Source organism: Candida tropicalis, assembly GCF_000006335.3.
Source record: "Candida tropicalis MYA-3404 genomic scaffold supercont3.2, whole genome shotgun sequence".
Lineage (NCBI taxonomy): Eukaryota > Fungi > Ascomycota > Pichiomycetes > Serinales > Debaryomycetaceae > Candida > Candida tropicalis.
In genome coordinates, this window is record NW_003020049.1 from 1021879 (window position 1) to 1041058 (window position 19180).

Consider the following 19180-nt stretch of genomic DNA (forward strand, 5'->3'; position numbering starts at 1 on the left):
TGATGTGGTGTACCCAAGTGTGTGCAAATCATCAAAAACTATTTGCCATCGTGCACGTCTTTCTGAAACCAAGGCAAGTATGTGTGTGTGTGAGAGAGAGAAGAAAAAAAAAATAACCAACCATCTAAAAAACATACCTCCAAGATTAATAATCAATTCAATCTATATCTAATATCAATGCTACAGTCGAACTCAGTTATACATCCAAATACATCCAATAGACATTTTAAATTTGAACCGTTCTTACGACAAGAATATAATTTTGGTCTTGATCCCGATCGTCCAGTATGCCAGTTTTACAACCCCATGAATCCTGAGACTTCTTGTCCTCAAGGTAATAATTGTCCCAACAAACATGTATCAGCTATGTATTCAAATAAAATTGTATGTAAACATTGGTTAAGAGGGCTATGTAAAAAAGGTGATCATTGTGAGTTCTTACATGAGTACAATTTAAGAAAGATGCCTGAATGTTTATTCTATTCCAAGAATGGATATTGTACACAAACTTCTGAATGTTTATATTTACATGTTGATCCACAGCTGAAAATACCTGAATGTGTTAATTATAATCAAGGTTTCTGTAGTGATGGACCAAATTGTAAGAATCGTCATGTACGAAGAGTACTTTGTCCATTATATTTATATGGGTTTTGTCCAAAGGGTCCTGAATGTGAATTTACTCATCCAAAATTTGACTTCCATAACTTGAATTTAAGAATAAGGCCAGATAATTTGATACAGATGACACATAAACTGGATAATAAGGAGGTCAAAGAAGAGGAAAGTGAAAGTGTATAGAATGTGTGTATGTTTTTAATTAATGCTAGATCTATTCTAAATACGATATTTACGAATTTGGTTTCTTTCTTGTGGTGTCAATACCCAATTGATACCAGCTTCTTCGTCCTCTTCGTCTTCTTCTTCATCATCATCAAACTCATCACCATTCTCTTTAATTTCAGAACGCTTGTGAGCTTTTGTAACTGGTTGGTTACTATCTTCATATTCTTCATCGTCCATACCAACTAATAAAACAATTTGTGTAAGTCTCACAAATTTTTCACGCAAGTAATAATTGTCTTGACAAATTTCATTAATCAAATATGAAACATCTTTTTCTAATTTAATTGAGCCCAATTCATTGATCTTGAACTTGTTAAGGTTAAACAATAATTTCTTTTCTAATAAATTTGTAAGGTTGACTACCACAAGTCTAAGGATTTTATTCCAAATCGGTTTATGTAAAGTTTGAAAGTATGGTTTTGTTAATGATTGCCAGTTTGAAGTGAATTTAATCAAAGTCGTTGGATCATTAATGTTATTGGATGAATAAATAACATAGTTAGATTCATTGTTACTTGTTTGTGCATCACTAAAGAATTCGTTGACAAGTAGTAATAATCTATGTTTAATCAGTTGGTTATACAAATTAATCAAACTTTCAGATATTATTTTATTGCTCATACTTGTGAATGGAATTATGAAATCCTGTTGCAAAATATTGGAAATCTTCTCCTGATCCTTACCAAATGGAAAATATGCCAGTAAGTAACTAGTTTTGTTCAAATTGTCAAATACTTTGGTGAAATATTCCTGAGCCATCGACAATGTATTCAAATACATTATAAAGTTCAACAATTTTGGACTATTTGGTGTGGTCTGTAAGCTACTTACTGATCCTCCAACAACACTACCCAATGCACTTGATGCTCCTTTCAAAAATCCAGCGGCACTTTGTGGATCAGGGGTAGTACTTCTACTGATTGGACTTGCAGTACGATTAGCAGCTGTATTAGGATTCACTAATGATAAAATTTGGTTGTATCGAGGTTGATTATCGTTCAAGTTCTTGATAAAAAACCCATTAATCAAATCTTGTTGCACGACACTGTAACATTCATTGATAAAACTTTTTACTGACGTAGGAAGTCCTGATTGAATGATGTTACGCAATGTTGTATTCAAGACTAATGTCAAGTCTTCAACAACGGACGAGACAGGAACTGGGTCTGGACTAATTGATTTCTCATTGCTCATCAGCAAGTATTGTTCCAAGGAAGCCAATTCTTCAATAGTGATCGCCTTCTCTAAAGAACGACGGAAATAGAAATTATTCAACTTCTCAAATGAAGGTAAAAGCTTTTCGTTGATTTTCTTTGTAAATGTTGATTTACGAATCAAGTCAGGTAAATTCAACGTAACCTCTTTTGATGGATCTGTAGATGGGTTTTCTAAATATTTAACGGTGATAAATTTGCAGTACAACGACCAGTTTTCCAAAATTGAAGAAAGCTCTTGGATCAAATCCCCGATATTTCTGATTGGTAACAAGTCATCAGAGGACTCAAAACTCAGGCGATAACCTTCCTGATCCTGATTCATTTGTTCTTTCAACTCTGCTAACCTCTTAGTTAATATTGGGAACGAATACAATTTTATGTCTTGGAAATATTTGTCCAACCTTCTCAAATCATAAAATGTATCGGCTATAATGCCTACCTGCAAATCAACTTCTCTTTGAATTTTACTAATCACATACGATAATGCCAGAGGATATGTTTCACTATAATATCTTTTAATTAATGGGCCATGTTGGGACAACATCATGGAAATATTCTCAAACAATTGCATGATGATGGTCGCAAATATACCAGGTTTTAAGTCATGAGCATTTTCTAAACCTTTAGTGAGATTCTTAGAAGTTTCATTAATAATTTCACAAATAAACTTGGAGTAACAATTCAAACCAATTTCTTCTTGGTTGATTAATGGGAATAACTGGAAGAACTTGGTTAATTGAGGAACATTCCTTTCCTTAGCTGCATCATTGAATTGCTCTTTGAAAACCTCTGTTAACTCATCAGTCCAATTTGCTATTGCTGTAGTTGGTAATTCGGGTATATCTGTAGATGGGATAACAACTGATGCAAATTTTCCCGAGATTAATTCAGCAGGGATTTTTGAGTTTATGGTATGTATACATTGTGCCGCCAATTCCCAGTTCTTGTGTTCTATAGCATAATTTGCTTGATTGATATTATTCTTGAGTAATTGTATGTCATTAACAAATTCCAAAGTCTTATTTACATTCCCAATTTCTTGATCTAATGATTTAATCTTATAAGTCAATTTGTGTCCCAAATCGTTGGCTCCTGAAAATATCCCATTTAATTTGTTTGAGTTTGTGATGGTTGATGATAATTTACTAGTTCTCATCATCTCTATATTTGTTATATCTTGTTGAACCTTCTTACTATTCAATGTTGTAAAATTATTAAGATTGTTATCTATATTTGACATAGCTGAATCAATCTGGTCTATTAAATTGTAAAGATCGTTTGGTGTTTTGGCATTTTGGTATTTCGTTTTCAATTCTGATGTAGTATCTGAAATATGTAAGTCGTTGAAAGATACAAAAGTACTACCCTTCCTGGTACCTCTAACTCGTTCCATTGTTGGTGGTATTTGAATTGAAAATGTACCCTGGTAAACGTTGAATGAGTGAAAAAAAAAAAATTAACACGTTAAAAGATCAACAAAAAAATGTCGCAGGTAAAAGACACACGACATCGTAAAATGTCCACCATAACCGTAGGTTACACAAGTGAACACTGACGAAGATGATGTTGTCCCTGTTATACGAATTAGACCTTTCCGGAGATAATCCACTTAAGCACAGTTTTATTATTCAACAAACTTTGCTGTGGCCCTTAAATCCGCTTATGAGCGAATGGTGTTTGTCAGAGTCGCGGAGTTTACCTGATCGAGTAATTAGCCGTTAGATCACCTCCGTGCCACGGGGGAATTAAATAATAAACTTTTAATGGCTTTTTTGGTCCTATGAAAAGTAGACTTATTTGTTAATCAGTTATTCTATATTATTATGTGTTTGTTTTTAATGTAGTCGTTCATACTGTAGAATAGAGCACAAAAGTAACATTATCTATGTTGAAACAAATGAAGGCGGTCAGAAGTTTGACAGTACAGCTATAAATAGAAGTATCATTCGCCTATCCATTGAGATTCATAGGAAGAACTTATAAAAAACTAGAACTAAAACTAATACTAAAGCTAAAACTAAGCTACTACTAAAACCCAATTACTTAAATTATGTCTTCATCAACTACTGTCTTTGTTTCTGGCGCTACTGGTTATATTGCCCAACATATTGTCAAAGAATTATTAACCAATGGCTATAAAGTGATCGGTTCTGCCAGATCTGAAGCAAAAGGTAAAGATCTCAAAGATTTGGTGAATTCTGAGAATTTCAGCTACGTCGTTATTCCTGATATCAGTGTTGTTGATGCATTTGATCAAGCATTGAAAGACCACCCAGAGATAACTGTTTTCATTCATGCTGCTTCTCCGGTCGTATTTGATACTACTGATCCAAAGAAGGATGTTCTTGATCCAGCTATTGAAGGAACTAAGAATGTTTTGAATGCAATTAATCAATACGGTACCAATGTTTCTAGACTTGTTGTTACATCATCTACTGCTGCTATCCTTCCTGGTTTAGACTTTGTTAAAGATAAGGTCTTTACCGAGGATGATTGGAATCCATGTACCATTGAAATTGGTATAAGCGAACCTTCAAAATCTTATTTTGTATCCAAGACATTTGCTGAAAAAGCTGTTTGGGAATTTGTCAAGGCCCAAGAACCACATTTTCAAGTTTCAGTAGTTAACCCATCTATTGTCTTTGGTCCACAAGCTTATGAAATTAAAGATAAATCTAAGTTGAACTCTCTGTCAGAGATTCTTGCTGGAATTTTTAGATTAAAAGCTGATGACCAATTTCCGCAATTGGCTGGTGCTCTGGTTGATGTTCGTGATGTTGCCAAAGCTCATTTAGTCGGCTTTGAAAAAGATGAAGCAATCAATAAAAGATTGCTTTTATCAAATGAATTATTTACTCCTGACTTGGCTGCTCATATTATTAAGAAGAACTTCCCAGATTACCAAGGTCCTTCCGGTGACTTGACCAGAAGCGATCAAATCATTGAAAACGCTGTTTCTAAAATTGATTCTTCTAGAACTAATAAAATCCTTGGTTTTGAATTGATTTCTTTGGAAGAGTCTGTTATTGATGCTTATAAACAATTCATTGGTGCCTAAGCTAGGTATATACTGAATACATAAGATTTTTTTTTTTTTGCAATCAAAGTTGTCTTTGTAGCGAACATGAAGCCTGCAACGGAAAAACCAAACCAGGCAGAAGAAAAAAAATTGTAGTAATCCATCGGGTTCTGTAATCAAATCTAACAACCTTACAGCTATGAGCAATGAAATAGAATCAGTCAAACCAATAATCCTACCCCTAGTTTACTGTGACTCGGAGCCAGAAGTCCTCATATTCAACATCGACGATATCAAGAAATTGAGAAACGACTACAACATTCTTGGTCTACTCACAGGTACATTACAACAATATCCACAACAAAACATATTCCTTTCTGTTCCATTGAAACTTGTCATTTGGGAAGTGTTATGGTTAGTTAAAAACAAGAAAGCCCTTTTGGTTGATCAAAAGAAATACAGAAATGCCAGGGTTACCAGTAGTATAGATAACAAGAACTATTCAGGAAATTTGATCTCTACATCTAATTCTGAAGAATCATCTGATATTGAATTGGCTAAACAGTACCAAGTTCCTATTCCCGAATATATCACGAAATACTTGTCCCTGTCTAGTTTGACAATTGATACGTTCATAAAATATAACAAATATTATAACTACCTACAAAATCAGGGATATTTCATCAATCCTGGGTTGAAATTTGGTGGTGATTTAGTCATATATCCTGGTGATCCATTGCGTTACCACTCTTATTCTATAGTGAAATTTGAGTTTGCTGATGTGCACGAAATTGTTGTTGGTGGAAGGTTAGCAACCAGTGTCAAGAAGAATTTGGTTTTGATAGGCGAACGAGAACCTTCTGATAAGAAACACAATACAGTTAATGATGAAGTTATAGAGGAGCTCTTTCAAGAGTCGCAACCATTGACATTCTCTATAGAATGGGCGGGTTTTGGTTAGACAGAGTATTTATATTTTAAACTATAACAAAAAAGTAAAAAAAAAACAATATAGACTAAAAACAATGACGGTAATAGATTAGTGAGATCCCGGGTGTCTGACATCTCCATGGTGACCTCTCGTGCCTCTCATCCCCTTGTTTCCATGACACGGGGTTCTTGCTCTGTCAGTATGCTTCCCATTCAATGCTTTTAAAATTCTTTCAGACAACTCGAAAGCACTCTCTTGATTTGATGTATTTTCAACAACGTCAACAACAGATGCAAAGTTGTCTTTGCTGTCATCTCTATGGGTATCTGTTTTATCTGACACAATTGTTCCATTAACTGCATCAACAACTCTCAGGTACTCTCTGCCATGTCTTCCAAATTTGAATTTAGATTCATATTTAGAAGTTGTTGCACCAGCTCCATGGTTTCCCTTTGATGATAAGAAGAACCTGGACTTACCATTCTGTGAAGCGGAACTACTGATACTTCCACGATCATGTGCAAAAGAAATATCGACACCCTTGGAATGAACTAGCTTTACATCATAATCAACAAAGAACTCATTGTCATCGAAAAGTTTCTTTGATAATAGATTTAAATTAAGAACCAAGGGGTAACTCAATGATGTGTTGACTGATACAATTGCATTTTCAGGAACTGCATTCTTGTGCTTGTTGATAATAGCATCTCCTGAAGTTGGGAGATCATTGTCCTGAATGACAAATGATTGTGTTGAATGACCAACGTGCACTATAGATTGACGATCGCCAGAGCTTCCATAATTTTGAACATTCGCAATTTCGGCCTGCCAATAAGTGCTGATGGTGGTATTTAAAACTCTACCATCCTTCAATTTCAATTTAATATCACTGATTATCTGAGTCTTTAAAATAACTTCCACAATTTGTTGGAATGAACGAGTGAAATAAGGTGCAACAGCAACCAAGTTCCCGATTGCAATGCTTTCACTGTTGACAACTTCACCAGATGATTCAACAACTTGGTCATTTTCAAAAGTCAACAAATTAGCTGTAGTGATCCAATTTTCATTGACTGTTGATTTGTCATCCTTGCCAATTTCACCTAACCCGTTACTAATTTCAATTTCCAAGACTGTGTCCTGAGAAGCTTGGTGCTCCCAAAGATACGGCAACAAGCCACTGATATCCACATCAATAGATGGAACGTCAAAGGCGTTGAACGAAACCACAGGAGACCACAATGCTGGAGAGATACCACCAGTGAAAATTACAGGTTCTGGAGTTTGGGTAACAATCTTTTTACCGTTGAAGTAAACATTCACAGCTCTTGCTGGTCCTCTGCCAATAAATTGGTTACCATCATCTGCAAAAACATCTCTGAATTTGTCAATTACATTGGAGTACCAGAATTCGTCAGCTGCGTTACCTGAAGTGAAGATGGAAAGTTGCAAACGAGTTGTGTTCTTGGAAACTTTTGGTAAATCAACAGCAAGTCTGCCAGAAGCAAGATAAACAACAGGAGCTTCGTTTGGTTTAGAGCTGATGGTCAATGGGTAGATTTTATCAGCAGGTTTAGCAATGGAAAATATTTCACGCTCTTTATGGAATCTGTGATGAGGGCCATGTGGTGGATGGTCTGGGTGCTTTGGTTCCTTATGGTTATTATGTCTTTCCTTATCATCATGATACATTCCACCTTTATGATGTTTCATACCATGGTGACCATCTTTGATATTCTCATCATCGCTATCACCCTCATATTCACGTTTTTCATTGACATCATTTTGCTCTTTACGATGGTGTGGTCTTTTATGATGTGGTCTGTCGTGGTGATGAGGACCAAAGCCATGGAACTCGTAGAAATCAACAGATAAAGTAATATCAAAAACACCAGTCAATTTATCAGTCAACAAGTTATCCAACTGGAACAAAATCTGAACATTATCCTTCTTGAAAAGCTTGGAGTATTTACTGATATCCTTCTTGAAATCACTGAATTTTTTACGGCCACTTGGTTCAATAGTAGATGTTCTCCAGACTTGAACTCCATCAACAAACAAATTGGCTAATCTGTCAAATTGTACTCCATCAACCTCAGTATGTAAAGTCAACACAACTGCTTCAAATGAAATATCAGATGGAACAGTGAAATTAACAACTGCTGGTTTTCCCCAACTGTTTCCGAATTTGTGATGGAGCAACTTGGCTGAATACACGGGTTTTCCATATCGTGGGTTTGGAACAAATGGATTTGTTACGCTAATGATCTCCTTGGATTTGGTAGTACCTTCTTCTTCAGTGCCACTGGTATCAAGAATATTAATCAAGTTTCTGAAAATTGGATGTTGTTCTAATGGTTTAGTTGGAGTTCTGTGGCAACCGAAATTATACATAAAATTGCTTAATCCATTTTGAAAGTCGTTAAAATTGAAGCAAAAAAAATAGACCAAGTAGGCAACACCAATAAAACAAAATACATGACGTGTAAGTCGTGATTTGGTGAATTTTCATCAGATTCTTCGTTGCCTTCTTTCAAAAAGGGTTGTTTCTCGTCCTCGACAGTCTTATCGGAATAAGGCGGTAATTCCGCTTCCAGGAATGTATATTCCACATCTGGCTTCTTGTCTTCAAATGGCATGTTTCCCCAATGAGTATGTTGATATAATGATTGAGTATATAATTATATCAAGAATACAAAGAAAATTATAGTTGTTGCTAAAAGTATTTATATTTTTTTGGCCCCCCTTTTTAACTTAAATAGGGGGCATATCCCCGTTATGCGACCTTTTGAGTTTTGTACAATAAAATATACACTTGGGCTATGTAATGCTTTGCGAAAGCGAACTTCGGATTTTGAAAGGGTAATAATATCACACAATATAAATTTTGGCTGTGAAAAATCAAACCACGGGCATATGGAAAAAACTTTCACAGTCTATGGAACACTCATGAAATTCCTATAGTCACGGAGGAGATTGAATGTGTTTTGAGAGTATAAAATTCATATATTAATAGCAGTCTACACAAATCAAAGGAATCAAAACAAAAGTAATAACTAGTCGGTGGTACTCAATTTGATGATTAATTTACCTTGGGCTTGACCGGTTTCAATATAATTGATTGCTGCTGGTAGTTCTTCAAAGTCGTAAACTTTGTCAATGAAAATCCTTACCTTTCCACTACCAATGTATTCCTGTGCTTTATCTATCCATCCTGGATTCTTATCTCCAACCAACACATAACTATATGAATAGTCTAATAAATTGGCTGAACTGACCATTGCTCTGCAAATTGACCTAAGTGTACCCCAAATCAATGCTACTAGATCACTTCCAGCTTGATCACCAACAATAGTACGATAAGCACCACCTTTAACTAATATTTGTTTAATGTCTGGGAATAACATATTTCCACCCCAACAATCAAATATATAATCAAATGGTTTGTCCTTGACATTTTCCAAGACTTGGTTTAAGACATTCTCTCTGTAGTTGACTATCTTTGTAGCACCCAACTCTTCTACCAATGCTTGTGATCTAGGAGAACAACTGACAACAATTTCACTTGCTCCTTCAATTTTCAACAATTGCGTCAAATATCTTCCCACTGAAGTAGCACCACCAAGAACCAAAACTTTTTTATTTTGGATTGGTAATTTATCCATTAATAGCATAGCTGTACCCAACACCAATGGCCAGGCAGATGCCTGTTCCAAAGTTGTATTATCTGGAACTTTTGCAATTTCAGTTTTGAACTTCCATAATTCAGTGTTTATAAGTAAATATTCACTGAATGTTCCATCACTTGTTAAAACACCTGGGTGGAATCCTTGAACAAAATCACCAACATGGAACTTACTAACATTGGAGCCTAAAGCAATTATTTCACCACTAAAATCTTTACCCATACCATGGGTCATCACTGGTGGTAGAAATGTAACGTGTCTTAACTTTTCATCAACAGGGTTCAATGACGCATAATGAATCTTAACTAAAATATTATTTTCGGGTATCACCAATTGACCTTGAGAATCAGTGGGAAACTCCAATTTATTATTGATGATTTTTAATGGAGTCCAACAATTTTTGTAAACCCATCTTTTATAATTTATTTTTGTAACTTGATTGTTTGACATTCTTGTTATAGTCTAATGATTCTTTGTAAACTAAGAATAATACAATTGAAACGACGGAAATGGGGTCAATTTAAATACTTGGATTTGTTTGATGGATAATTTGGACTGGAGATGAGTTCTTATTGACAGATTTCCGTGTTTCTGTCCCATGAAACTGAATTTTAAAATTATTCTGATAAAACTTTCAGATTTGTACTTTCTTAGCAATAGATATCGTATGAAATGGAGAGCATAAAAAGACGGGGTTAACTGGAAATGTTGTTTTATATACGCGGGTAATTTAGACCCTAATTTTTTTTCACATCCGCTTGACTAACGGAAAAATATGAAATCATGAAAAGGAAATTGTAACTCATCAGCCCAGAGAGTTTAATGGTGGCAAAGAGAACTCGCGACCAGGTATGTTGGCAACGGTGATATGCTAAGGTTTTTCGATATCCGATTCTATAAGTTGGTTAAAGTCAGAGAAACTAATCATTTGCTGTAGAGGAAATTTATCCGTGATAATTTAGAAATGCTTGTTGATAAAGAGTTAATCAATTACTAAAAACGTACACTATCACTGTACACTCACTAAGGTTAGTTGTCAGCAATCTTGATAACCAATTTTCCCTGAGCTTGACCACTTTCTATGAACTCAATTGCTTTCGGAACATCCTCAAAATCGTAAACCTTATCGACAAAAATTTTTACTTTCCCACTAGCAATATACTGTTGAGCTTTAGGAATCCATCCAGTGTTTTTAGTTCCCAAAAATACATAACTATAAGAATAGTCGAAGAAATGAACAGAACTTGCGACAGTTCTTGCAAGTGCTCTGAAAGTCCCCCAAAGAAATGGAAACATTCCACTACCTGGACAATCACCAACAATAGAATGGTATGTACCATTTTTGACCAAGATATGATCAATGTGCGGGAATAATTCAGTACCACCCCAACAATCTAAGATATAATCAAATGGTTTATCTTTAGAATTCTCCAAAACTTGATTCAATACATCTTTTTGATAATTGATAATTTTTGTGCCACCTAATTCTCTTATTAAATCTTGAGATCTCGGAGAACAACTAGCAACGATTTCACTTGCACCTTCAATTCTTAGTAATTGTGTCAAGTATCTTCCTACAGAAGTGGCAGCACCGAGAACTAATACTTTCTTGTTTTTAACAGACAATCCATAGATCATCAACATGGCCGTACCAAAAACCAATGGCCATGCAGCAGCTTGTTCGAGGGAAATGTTATTTGGAATCTTAGCAATTTCAGTATTAAACATTAGCAAGTTTGTATTAATCAATAAATATTCACTAAATGTTCCATCAAAAGTTAAAGCACCAGGATGGAAACCTTGAACTAAATCGCCAATATTAAAATTTTGAACATTTGGACCTAATGCAATGATTTCTCCACTGAAATCTTTGCCTATACCATGATTGACAAAGGGAGCAAAATACATGATATGATGAAGCTTACTATCTATTGGATTAATTGATGCATAATGAATTTTAACCAAGATATCATTTTGAGGAATAATTAATTGACCTTGAGAATCTCTAGGAAAGTTGAATTTGTCACTGATTATCTTTAATGGAGTTCCACCATGTTTAAATGACCATCTTCGATATTTTAATTCACCCATCATTGCGTGTTGTATTACTTTGGGAGTAAACGTTGTCTATCAAAGGCAAAAAAAAAAATAGAATAGTACTGGAAATTTTATACTTCGGTGGTGGGGAAACAAAAAACAAATGAAATTATGTGTACAAACCATTATAACTCTTGAGAAGGTATTTATGCCCGGTTATTTCCACCAAAATCAAGATTTTCTCGTTATACTCTTGTCACATGCGATCCAATTCATCTCATTTGTGGATCTGGCATTCTATGCTTAGAAATATACATGCTTTGTTTTATTTTTTCTATCTCACAAAGATTTGTTGACGGTAGAATAATCACATCCGTGCCTTCTAAAAAAAAAACAAAATGTAAAATTACCCCTTACCGTAAATCATTCGCAATATAAGATATATTCACGTGATTTCAAACGCTCGGATTTCCTTATACGGATGTTAAAAATTACGGGTACACAAACACGAGTTGATTTAAAAAAAACGGGCATTGTGCACGATTATCAGAGATTGGACAATTCCACGTGGAACTAGGAAGTATCCATTAATATAGTAATCGAAGTAATAGATTGTAAGTTTTAAGAATATCTGTCTAGATTTTAGGTCACAACAGAGGTAACTTTGGAATATGTTGGATGTAATAAATCTCAAAGATGGGTTTATTGATAGGTTGTGCAGCAACCAAAATATTTTTTATTTTTAGTTCCAAAAAGAGACAAATTTTTAATTAAATTGGATTGAAAATTACAATCGGTTAGTTCAGTTTAATTTTCGTCCGACATATCAAAACCATCTACATCAATAAAGTAGCGTTATCACTAACAGATACTTTATTGTCTTATGTTCCATTTCTACTAACCAAACCAATTCTTTATCGAATAGTACTCTCACTCAGGAAACACGTGATATTGTTCTGATAGTATTTTTGTTTATTGTTTTCCCAGCAAATTTCATTTGTGTAGTACAGATTGAAAAAAAAAAAAATGTGACGCGTAGATTCTTAAAACAAAAACAAAAAAAAGAAAAGAAACCATACATTCATCCAACAAAGCAAAGTTAAAGGGAATTTGCGAGCTATTCTTCTTTTTGTTCATTCAGGTTTATAGTCTACAGGTAAACGCCTACTTTTCTATTTTGCTTTAGTTCGTGGAGTATTGTGGCTAAAAAGAAACGAGATGGTTTTTATTAAATTTTAATAAAATGAATAAAGAGATAAGATATTCAAGGACTATGGTAAGGTCACCATTTTTTAAGACAATAGGTACACAGATAAGCACTCCCGCAAAGAATCAAAAGAAACATTAATCAAAAACCCACCACAATCGCAAAATAAAGCTCAATTGTTTCGAGATTCTAACTCTTGTATTTTCAACAATTGCTATGTATCGCGAATATCGATAACGATCAGTATTGTTTTGATGTTTGTGTTCTTGTTGCGTGTGGAAGAGTGATTTTCTTATGTTTGGAGTGTGCTTGATTACACGAGAAATTACACACAGTTGAAACCAATTCCCACTATAGCTACATGAAGAATGTTTTTCATATTCAATTGCATATCCACATAAATTTTGTTTATTCGGATGTACATTCCTTTAGAGTAGGGTGAATTTGATAGAGAGACAGTGAGAGAGAAAAAAAAATGGTACACGCACAGGATGTTTCTAGGCTGCGATTTGTTTGTGTAATTGACGCTCGAGGAAGTTTCTTTTTTTTTTTTCATTCTCTCGTCGTCTTTTCAGGTACCACAGGCACGAAAAGTAACATGCACACTCTGAAAAACTTACTGTAGCACTTTCAATACACACAGGAAATACCTTAATTTTAAAGACCTTCCCATAGTTAAATATACTATAGAAATTTCTGATCCCATCGGGAAATCTTTGAATAATAACTAGAACGAGATAGAATCATCGATGAATCGATGAAAATGGTTATGATGTAAAATGTAAAAATAGAACAAGATTTGTGTTTTGTGTTTTAAAATCTTAAAAAAAAAGAAAAAGAAAAAAAAATATAACCGGCAAGAAAGACACTACTTTTGAAACCTGTTCCGTCGATTGAATTTTACAACCTGTTGTGACTTGTAGTGCATGTATGAGTAAAAGTTAAATTATTGACACTACAACGAAAACAAGTGTAAAACCATTATAATATCGAGCCAAATACACATACACACACAGTTATTAATCATGAGGTTGCTAAAAAAAGGAGAGGAGAACGAGAATGAGGAATGTTCCATTGGACTAAATGTACCAGGGTTTTTAGCCAGGGGGGCGAAGCGAGGGGAGAGAAAGAGACGAGGTATGACAAGAATCCTATTATGTGTAGATCTGGCATTTGGAACCTTACACAGTTAAGTTCACACATGAATTTGGGGCTAGAAACCCTGCAACAATGAATTTAACGAAGAGTAAGAAAAAAAGAAGCACTAGAATGATAAAATGCAAAGGCGACATAAATTCAATTCCATTCCATCTGATCCGTTAACTAAAGTAACGTCCCAAAAGAAAAAAAAATTGAACCGTACCAAATGAAACGAAACAAAACGAAAAATATGGTGGTACAATAAGGCGCTTACTATTCAAAACAAAAGAATTTCTACTTCTCTTATTATCCATTTTCAAGATCCCATTCTTAGCTGCACTAGTTGATCTTTTAAACCAGGATACAGTGAGCATACCCATGATACTACGAAGATAAACGGAAAGCTTACATAGATAGATACAACTTGATTGCTCGTTCTTGTCAATTTCTTTTGCAAAAAAAAAAAAAAACAATCAACATCAACACATACTCGCTCCTGATCAGACACACACACAGACACAGACACATCTAAAACAAAGAGCAGAGAGACAAGAGAAGAAAAAAAAATTATTTAATATATTATTTTTCCTTGTTAGAATTTTTTTTTTTCTCTCTCTCTCTTTCTCTTTCTCTTCCTTGTTTTGAAACAAATTAATTATTTATTCGTACCAAGTGGTTTCTTTCATTTTAGAGGTGTATAGAATTCTTTTATTCCTTTTTTTAATATTTTTTTTGATTTGATTTAATTGATCTGCATTGATTAGCTGTTCAAATCTCACCACTGGAGATCCCAACTATCTACTTTCTTCTACACCATTTATATTAATAGAACTGTTTCTTCATCAGAAAATATTTTGACATCGTCATCATCATCAACAAATTTAACAACAAGCACAGCCCAATTAAGAAGAAATGGATGCAGGTACATCAACAATAACTAATAAAGCTCGTTTGAGGCAACAGATCTTGGAAGGGGAACAGGACATTGATACGTTGAGTCAATCCTTAAATCAACAACAATTATACGCTCAACAACAGGGTCAACAACAGAAAACTGGAAGATTCCAACCAGCGTATCTCCAGCAGCAACAACAGCAACAACAATATCTCATGAATAATGGATCTCACACAAATCTGATAACTTCCGCATCAACCACAAATTATGATATTATGACACCCTTACCTACTGGAAGCCCTTACACCAACAATAGCAACTCAAGTTTCACTAATGTTGCACCAAATTCATCGAGGAAATCGTCCATGACTTCACAATCTGCTGCTGCTCGATTCTTCAGAAAGCATAAAGGCGCAGATCCAAATTTTAATGAAGATTCTGGAGCTGACATTACTGATTTAACCAACGGTGCCAATTTGTCGTTTGATGATATAACTCATATTAGAAATCAGGGTCCTTATGGTATCAATGCAGCCAGTTCTCTAGATACAGCTCCAATTATTCCAACACTAGGAGCAAATGGAACATTAGGTGGATTGGGATCAGCTTCGGGAGCAAAGGTTAACAATGTTCAATATCGAAGACAAATGAACCAACAAAAGAAGCTAGCGATGATTAATGGTGCACGTGCCAACTCATTAGCTGGAGGCAATCCAATGATGATGATGCAACAACAGCTGCAAATAGGTGCAGACCCACGAACTATGTCATTGATGAACTCACAAGGACCAAGAACCATGTCATTAAACTCACAGGGTCCAAGAACGATGTCAATGAGATCAGGACCTTTTCCACAACAACAAATGCCATATAATCAACAATTCCAACCACAACAGCAAATGGGTGTTGCTGGTGCACCTCGTGCAATGTCATTAAGATCAGGTCCTTACCCTCAAAACCAATATCCAAATCAAATGCAAATGCAAATGCAAATGCCAATGCAGATGCAGATGCCAAATATGGGTCCTAGAACGATGTCCATGCAAAACACTGCTATTCAGAATAATGGACCTAGAACAATGTCAATGATGAATGGGGCTTATAGTGGGGGTCCAATGCCACAGAATTATCCAAGAACCAAATCTTTAGGTAGCCAAGGTCCACCAATGGGATACCAAGGTCCACCTCTAAGAAGTCAGAATTTAGTACCTGCAAATGCAAGTCAACAACCAAGACCAACACCGCCACAATCACAATTACAACAACAACCAGTACAACAACAGCAACCGTATCAACCATTCTCTCCTTCTCCACAACAACAACAACAACAACAACAAAATCCAAAGCAACCAATTCAGCAAGCTTTTGCACCTGGGCAGCAACCTTTTGTTCCTAAAAATCAAACTTATCCAACACCACAAGGTGGACAGTATGATAAATCACCACAATTTTCCCAGCCGCGTCAAATGTCAGGAAATCTGCAACAATTTGCCCATAACTCTAACGATTCTTTGCAACAGGTTGTTGAAGAAGAAGAAGAGCAACCAGAAGATCTGAATCACAGTCTCGATCCAAAAGGAAAGTCAAGTGGTAGTGAAGAAGATGTGATTTATAAATTTGAAGAAGATGATGCTAATGCAGCTTTATCAAGAAAATCGACATTGAAAAAGACAAATTCCATGAGAGTTCGTAAATTGAACTTGTTTAATAATGAAGCAGAGCCAAAATCAGGCAAGAAGACATTAGTCAGAAAAAAGCCACCCGTTAGTCCTGCGGTAGAAACGTTTGATCCTAGTAGTTCAACTGACAGTATTAGAACGGAAGATAAAGAATTGCCTCAAATTCCAAATAACCCATCTCAAAACACAAAACAACCAGAAGGAGAAGAAGAAGAAGATCTTAATGAAGTTCCTTCTTCACCAACTTTTAATATTGCAAGTCCAGCTGCTAGAGAGTCATACATGGATGATGATGACTTTGTTCCTAAGAATGATGGTTACAAATCTTTGGGTGCAAATGCTAGGGCTTCAACTCATGATGTTTTTGTCACTGCATTGGATTTTACATCCCCACAAAAGAGCAATAAATCGATAAAGATTACATCACCACATAGATCTCCAGAAAAAACAGTTAGACAGTATAGTCACCTGGCAAAATCAAGCTTTCCTTCTCCAAATGTCGAAATTGATCTCGAGGAAGATGAAATGGATGAGCAAAGTACTATTCAAGAAGAATCCAATATGTCCAAATCATCTACTGAAGATACTACTGCGTCCAGTTCCAACAGTGCGGCTGTAGCTCCGAAGGAACCAAGTTTATTCAATCCTAATAGACCACGTAATGTTCTGGAAACCAATCCAAAACTTAGGAATCTCGTTGCAAATACAGCTTTCAGTAATTTCAGATCACCATCAGTTGAATCGACCCCAAGTTTTGCCAATCCTGCTAGCACCAATAAGTTGAATGATTCAGAACAACCTAGTTCAACAGGGTCTTCGGTCTATGGTGATTCTTCTCATTTCAAATCACTGAAATTTGATTTAAACAATTCTGATACCGATGATAGTGAATTTAGACCAAAAGTAGATACCAATGCAATGTTTGAACAAAGCACAAATGGTGAAACCACTCCTCCAACATCTTCTACGTCTAATGTTTCTCACAAAGGAATTGAATTGATGACTCCACTGAAGGGAGATGGCGATTATAAGCGACAATCACTCCATGCATCTAGTCAACAACAAGAACAGCATGATGATAGTTTCTATGAAAACTTTTCCGAACCAATCAGTGATGTTGCACCAGAAATTAGAAATCATGATCAAAAATCGTTTGATTTTTCACCAGTTCAAGAAGAACAACCAGATGCTGATGAAGATTTCTCTTCCAAGACTGGTACGGGTGCTCGTCGCTCCTCCAGTGGTGAAGATATTAAGAATTTGTTGCCATCTCGTCAAAGCAGTTCAAGATTATCAACTGTGGGGGCACCACCAGCTCAAGCTGTTAATAAGAGATCGTCTTTCAATTTGAATGGAACCAAGAATTTATTCAAGAGATTTTCTAAATCAAGTAGAAGAGGCAGTTCGATTGACGAAGGTGATATTTCTATTGGTACTATGTCATCAAGAAACTCTTCATTTACACAAGCAACAAAACCACCAACTTTTACAAGAAGAGTTTCATCTAGTGGAACATTGGGTTCATTAGAAACAGCTATTCCTAAGAAACCATTGACTTTTACCAAAGAAGAAATGAGTATCATGAATTGTAATAATGATTTATTGAATGAATTAGAGTTGGTGACCACTGAATTGGCAGCATCTATCAAACGTGAATTGGCATTAGAGAATAAGTTGAAGAATAATATTTCCCAAACCTCGTCTCCAACATTAGAGAAAGATTTAGCATTTGAAGTAACTGAGAAATCCAAGACCATTTCTGAATTACAAGAAAAGTTGAGTAAAGAAAGACGATTAAGATTCATCAGTGAAGAACATGCATTGTTAAGTGAACATGGTCAAACACCATCACCATTGAAATTGAATTATGAAAAGACTGAATTGTATAAGCAGTTATTGATCAAAAATGATTTGGTTAATCAATTAGAGGACAAATTAGCTGAATATGAGAAAAGACACGGTAAGAGATCATTTTCGGAGCCTGAGAATGATCTGGATTTAATGGAGAAATATAATGAATTGTTGAAAGAAAATGCTGATTTGAAATCAATAATCATACCGAACTTGGAAAAGAAATTGGCCGAGAAAGAACGAGGTCAAGTATATGACGAATCAAGATTAGAAATCCAGGCATTGACGACACAACGTGATGAGTTAAGGGAAGTTGTTAATAAACTCACTTCCCATAATAATAATGAATTAAAATTGGCACAAGAAAAGATTAAACAATTAGAGTTTAAATTACAGGATATGAAAAAAATCAATGATAAATTAAGTAATAGAAATATCAGTGAAAGTAAAAAAGGTGGTAAATTGAATGGATTTACAATTATAAATCCAACCAAAAAGTTCTTTGATGATTAAGTAAAATGCAGAAGGATCTGTATGTGTAAGTTAGTATATATATATATATATATTAGTAGTATTAATGTCGTTATAACAAAAATATTTAATATCAAACAATAAAATAACATTAACAATACAATACAAAACAGAACAAAACAAAACAGGAATACAACCAAA

General features: G+C 35.0%; 8 protein-coding genes across 8 annotated transcripts; 4 read left to right on the forward strand and 4 right to left on the reverse strand. All coding sequences in view use genetic code 12, as the record gives it.

Annotated features, from left to right (window-relative positions):
* Positions 1 to 177: 177 nt before the first annotated feature.
* On the forward strand, positions 178 to 801 carry YTH1 (cleavage polyadenylation factor RNA-binding subunit; the record flags this gene model as incomplete). Its single annotated transcript, XM_002547185.1, has 1 exon — positions 178 to 801. The coding sequence occupies one exon, from the start codon at positions 178 to 180 to the stop codon at positions 799 to 801; it is 624 nt and encodes a 207-aa protein (XP_002547231.1).
* A 36-nt stretch (positions 802 to 837) lies between these two features.
* On the reverse strand, positions 838 to 3456 carry COG4 (Golgi transport complex subunit; the record flags this gene model as incomplete). The annotated part of the gene is made up of 1 exon (XM_002547186.1): positions 838 to 3456. The coding sequence occupies one exon, from the start codon at positions 3454 to 3456 to the stop codon at positions 838 to 840; it is 2619 nt and encodes an 872-aa protein (XP_002547232.1).
* Positions 3457 to 4113: 657 nt separating this feature from the next.
* On the forward strand, positions 4114 to 5121 carry CTRG_01539 (SDR family oxidoreductase; the record flags this gene model as incomplete). Its single annotated transcript, XM_002547187.1, has 1 exon — positions 4114 to 5121. One exon carries the CDS (start codon positions 4114 to 4116, stop codon positions 5119 to 5121), a length of 1008 nt encoding a protein of 335 aa, XP_002547233.1.
* A 160-nt stretch (positions 5122 to 5281) lies between these two features.
* CTRG_01540 (tRNA splicing endonuclease subunit) lies at positions 5282 to 6043 on the forward strand (the record flags this gene model as incomplete). The annotated part of the gene is made up of 1 exon (XM_002547188.1): positions 5282 to 6043. The coding sequence occupies one exon, from the start codon at positions 5282 to 5284 to the stop codon at positions 6041 to 6043; it is 762 nt and encodes a 253-aa protein (XP_002547234.1).
* A 78-nt stretch (positions 6044 to 6121) lies between these two features.
* Positions 6122 to 8407, reverse strand: CTRG_01541 (uncharacterized protein; the record flags this gene model as incomplete). Its single annotated transcript, XM_002547189.1, has 1 exon — positions 6122 to 8407. The coding sequence occupies one exon, from the start codon at positions 8405 to 8407 to the stop codon at positions 6122 to 6124; it is 2286 nt and encodes a 761-aa protein (XP_002547235.1).
* Positions 8408 to 9069: 662 nt separating this feature from the next.
* Positions 9070 to 10149, reverse strand: CTRG_01542 (uncharacterized protein; the record flags this gene model as incomplete). Its single annotated transcript, XM_002547190.1, has 1 exon — positions 9070 to 10149. One exon carries the CDS (start codon positions 10147 to 10149, stop codon positions 9070 to 9072), a length of 1080 nt encoding a protein of 359 aa, XP_002547236.1.
* A 579-nt stretch (positions 10150 to 10728) lies between these two features.
* CTRG_01543 (uncharacterized protein) lies at positions 10729 to 11793 on the reverse strand (the record flags this gene model as incomplete). Its single annotated transcript, XM_002547191.1, has 1 exon — positions 10729 to 11793. The coding sequence occupies one exon, from the start codon at positions 11791 to 11793 to the stop codon at positions 10729 to 10731; it is 1065 nt and encodes a 354-aa protein (XP_002547237.1).
* A 3202-nt stretch (positions 11794 to 14995) lies between these two features.
* CTRG_01544 (uncharacterized protein) lies at positions 14996 to 19021 on the forward strand (the record flags this gene model as incomplete). The annotated part of the gene is made up of 1 exon (XM_002547192.1): positions 14996 to 19021. The coding sequence occupies one exon, from the start codon at positions 14996 to 14998 to the stop codon at positions 19019 to 19021; it is 4026 nt and encodes a 1341-aa protein (XP_002547238.1).
* Positions 19022 to 19180: the final 159 nt, after the last annotated feature.